The sequence below is a fragment of the Hibiscus syriacus genome, unplaced genomic scaffold (assembly GCF_006381635.1).
Source record: "Hibiscus syriacus cultivar Baekdansim isolate YM2019G1 unplaced genomic scaffold, ASM638163v2 tig00110118_pilon, whole genome shotgun sequence".
Taxonomy (NCBI): Eukaryota; Viridiplantae; Streptophyta; class Magnoliopsida; order Malvales; family Malvaceae; genus Hibiscus; species Hibiscus syriacus.
In genome coordinates this window covers 316,200-319,486 of record NW_024062595.1, presented here as the reverse complement: position 1 = coordinate 319,486, position 3,287 = coordinate 316,200, and the positions used below count along the sequence as shown (strand labels likewise).

Genomic DNA, 3,287 nt, shown 5'->3' with positions numbered 1-3,287 from the left:
TTTAAAATTTCATTTCTAACACTTTTAAATACACTTTTTAAAAGCTACTATAGACTGACAACTAAGAGGCATCAAAGCCCATTGATTAGATAACTCGGAAAACAACGATTAAAAATTATGGTAGATAGACTTGATCCATCAATTAACCAAATTTCTCAAATACAAATTACTCATAATGATTATACAATAAACATATTTCTCTTTCGAAAATAATAATATAAAATATCTGGTTATTTGTAGACACCTGTTCACTGTATTTTGTATCATAATACATACATACACACACATATATATATATCAATTTTAATATCATTGTTTTTCTTGAACTAATATGTTTTTATTATAAATTTTGAAATTGTATAATATATAAATTTTAGAGTAATATGTATTTCGTCATCCGATTATCACTTTAGATTATGTTTTAGTCACACAATTATCACTTTAGTTCTCTTTTAATTATTTAATTATTCTTTCAAAATAATTACTAACGTTATGTTTTGGTTACTCACTATTAAAAAATAAACAAAATTACTGATGTGATATATTTTTTAAATTCTTTCACTGATAAAATGTATTATCTTATGATAATATGTACATCATCATTATTAATTTTTTAACAGTGTATGATTAAAATATAACTTCAATATTAATTTTTAAAAAATAGTTGAGTGGTCAAAACATGACCAAAATAATAATTGGATAGATAGACACTTATCCTAAATTTTAATAGATTTAAATTCTTATTGACCTCGTATTATCTTTCTGAGAACGTATCTTATATGTGCCTCGTAATATATGTATACGGTATTTGAGTATTCTGAATTATACACATACTGTAATTAACAGACTGAACAGGTTTGAAATATCACACATGAGATTATGAGAAAGCCGTCTAAACTTAAAAAGGTCGTTAAATAACAACCTGAAAAGGATGGCCGGTTTCAGGGTTTTCCAAAAAAACGGCCCTCAATTATTTTATCTTTCATTTAAATAATAGAAAAAGATTTACACTCTTAACGGCGATCGTATTTGCCGGCGATGATGAGACGATACCGAAGACGACTTCGACGAACTTCCAGAACTCGCTGTCCCGAAAAATAGATCCGATAAGTAATTCCTGATATCTTCAGGTGAAAATCTAACAAATAATCTCGCCATCCTTTCATCTCCCACAGTTGATCTATGCGTATTGTAAAAGTCTCGATATAATGCAACGAGTTTTCTCCCGATTGAAACCTTAATCTCATCTCGCAATTTTGAATCGGGTATAACGTAAGAACTCTGCTTCCAGTACGCTACTTCAAAGCTTGAATTGAATTTCCTAAAATGGTCTTTAGCTTTTCCAGGTGTGATCGGGGACGTTGGATTTTCCGGCAATGAAGCGAACACTTCGCCCCACGCTAACTGCTCGTAATTCGCTGCGAATTGTTTCACCTTAGCTTCGTGTTTTGTAATCCATTCCTCGCCGAGTATGTACTGGAGATTCGATGTACGGACTCTGTAGATCACGTGTTGAAGATTGTTGGCTAAGAATAGGTATGCTAATGAGATGTCTTTGTAATACTTTGCTTTGCCGTCGAGTTTGCAGAGTAGGGCGAGGATGAGCCAAGCAATACGGACTGAAATCGCCGGGGCCGAAGAATCATCGGACTCTGGACTGTATAAGAAGGATGCCGGTAATGATGATTTTACCGGCGGTGGCCAGTCCGCCATAATGTCAGCGAGAATGTTGCTGTAATCGGCGAGGAGAGTGAGGTAATTCATGGAGGTGGTTGTAAGAGGATGCAACCCGCCGCCGGGAATCATCTTTTTGGATGAATCCTTTTGGATTGTTGACTCAAAGTCCATCAACAACAAATGAACAGACTCGCTGAGTCGAACCAACGAGTTGAGAGCTTGTACTCGGACGGGGGAAGTCGATTCGAAAGAGAAGATTGTTTCGATCTCTTGCCAATCTTCTGAAATGGCCGAGTACATGTCGAGAACTCGGAATATTTTCTCCGGCGGGTATTTTTTGGTCTTTGCGACGAGCTCAGGAAACCCAAACAGGAGCGTGGCTGCTTCTTTTGAGATATCCGTAAAACAAGATTCTTTAATGGAATCGGACGTAGCAAAGACCTGATTGCAGAGGATTCTTTCTCCGGTGAAAAGCGTTCTCATCGCAATATTCTCTGCTTCTAACCAGTTTTTGATTTTCAAATCCAGTACATCCCAATCCATTTTATTAACCTGAGATGAGCTTATCTTCTCGATTCCAAGCTTATAGATACCTTCATCGATGATCGATTTTCGAATACTTTTATAAATGTGAATACATTCTTTGGCGTAACCTGAAGCGATCATGCAATCGGCTATCAATTTCAGATCTGACATGGCCATGGAAGAAACTTCTTCTATTTCAGTGATGGAATCTCCTGCCTTGCGGATCTCATCGTCCGGTGAACTGTCATCATCGAAAACTGACATGCTAGATCTTGGCGATGTCAATGAAGATCGGGTCGAAACCACTTCCGGATCCAAATGAGCCCGATTCATCGACAATATCTGGTAGAACTCTTTCTGAAGCCTCTTCATTTCTATTTGCATCAAATTTTGAGCTCTAATGAGCTTTTCTGAACTGGATTCTTGATCGGAAATCAACAAATGCATGGTTTTCTGTATGTCGTTGACAGATCTTATGAACTGCAGGGCTTCTCTTTTGCTTTCATAGAAAAGAGAGGTCACTTGAGCGTAAGCCGAGGTTTCAGCGTCCCATTTCATGATAATAGAAGCGGCGGCGTCGATGGTTTGGTCGATCATGGAATCGGTGAATCTCCGGCGAGGAGTACTGGAGGAAGATTGTGAGGTTGATTGGTGGGAGATGGAAAACGAGGGCGTCCTGGAGCTAAAGCAAAGGCTCCTCATTCCTTTTCTCGGCATTTTCTGAGATAATGATGGAAGAGGTAAGTGCTTTGAATCCTTTCCTGTTTGGCGGCAGATAATAAAAGAAAGAAAATGGAATTTTTGTTTGGTTGCGTCTTGTTTTTGGTGTATATGAGTTTCAATAAATCCTGGGGAAAGGGATATTTATAGACGTTCTTTATGAACGACGCCGTTGCATGGGAAGGTAGAACATTGTGGGACTTCTGACTTTTCGAGTCAGACAATTTGCTCTTACGCGGTACACGTGTAATCCGGTCCATTAAAACATAACCAATCACCAAAAACTAAAACATTTTTTTAATTCTGTACCAAATTTCAAAATCAATTAAATAATAATTATTTTTATTATTTAAAAGGCCTTCGTC

The 3,287-nt window shown here is 37.1% G+C and overlaps 1 protein-coding gene across 1 annotated transcript; it reads right to left on the bottom strand.

Moving 5' to 3' along the window:
- Nucleotides 1–965: 965 nt before the first annotated feature.
- On the bottom strand, nt 966–3,008 carry LOC120215427 (exocyst complex component EXO70H1-like). Its single transcript, XM_039213125.1, has one exon. It carries the CDS (start codon nt 2,917–2,919, stop codon nt 1,006–1,008), a length of 1,914 nt encoding a protein of 637 aa, XP_039069056.1. The 5' UTR covers nt 2,920–3,008; the 3' UTR covers nt 966–1,005.
- Between the last annotated feature and the right edge of the window lie 279 nt (nt 3,009–3,287).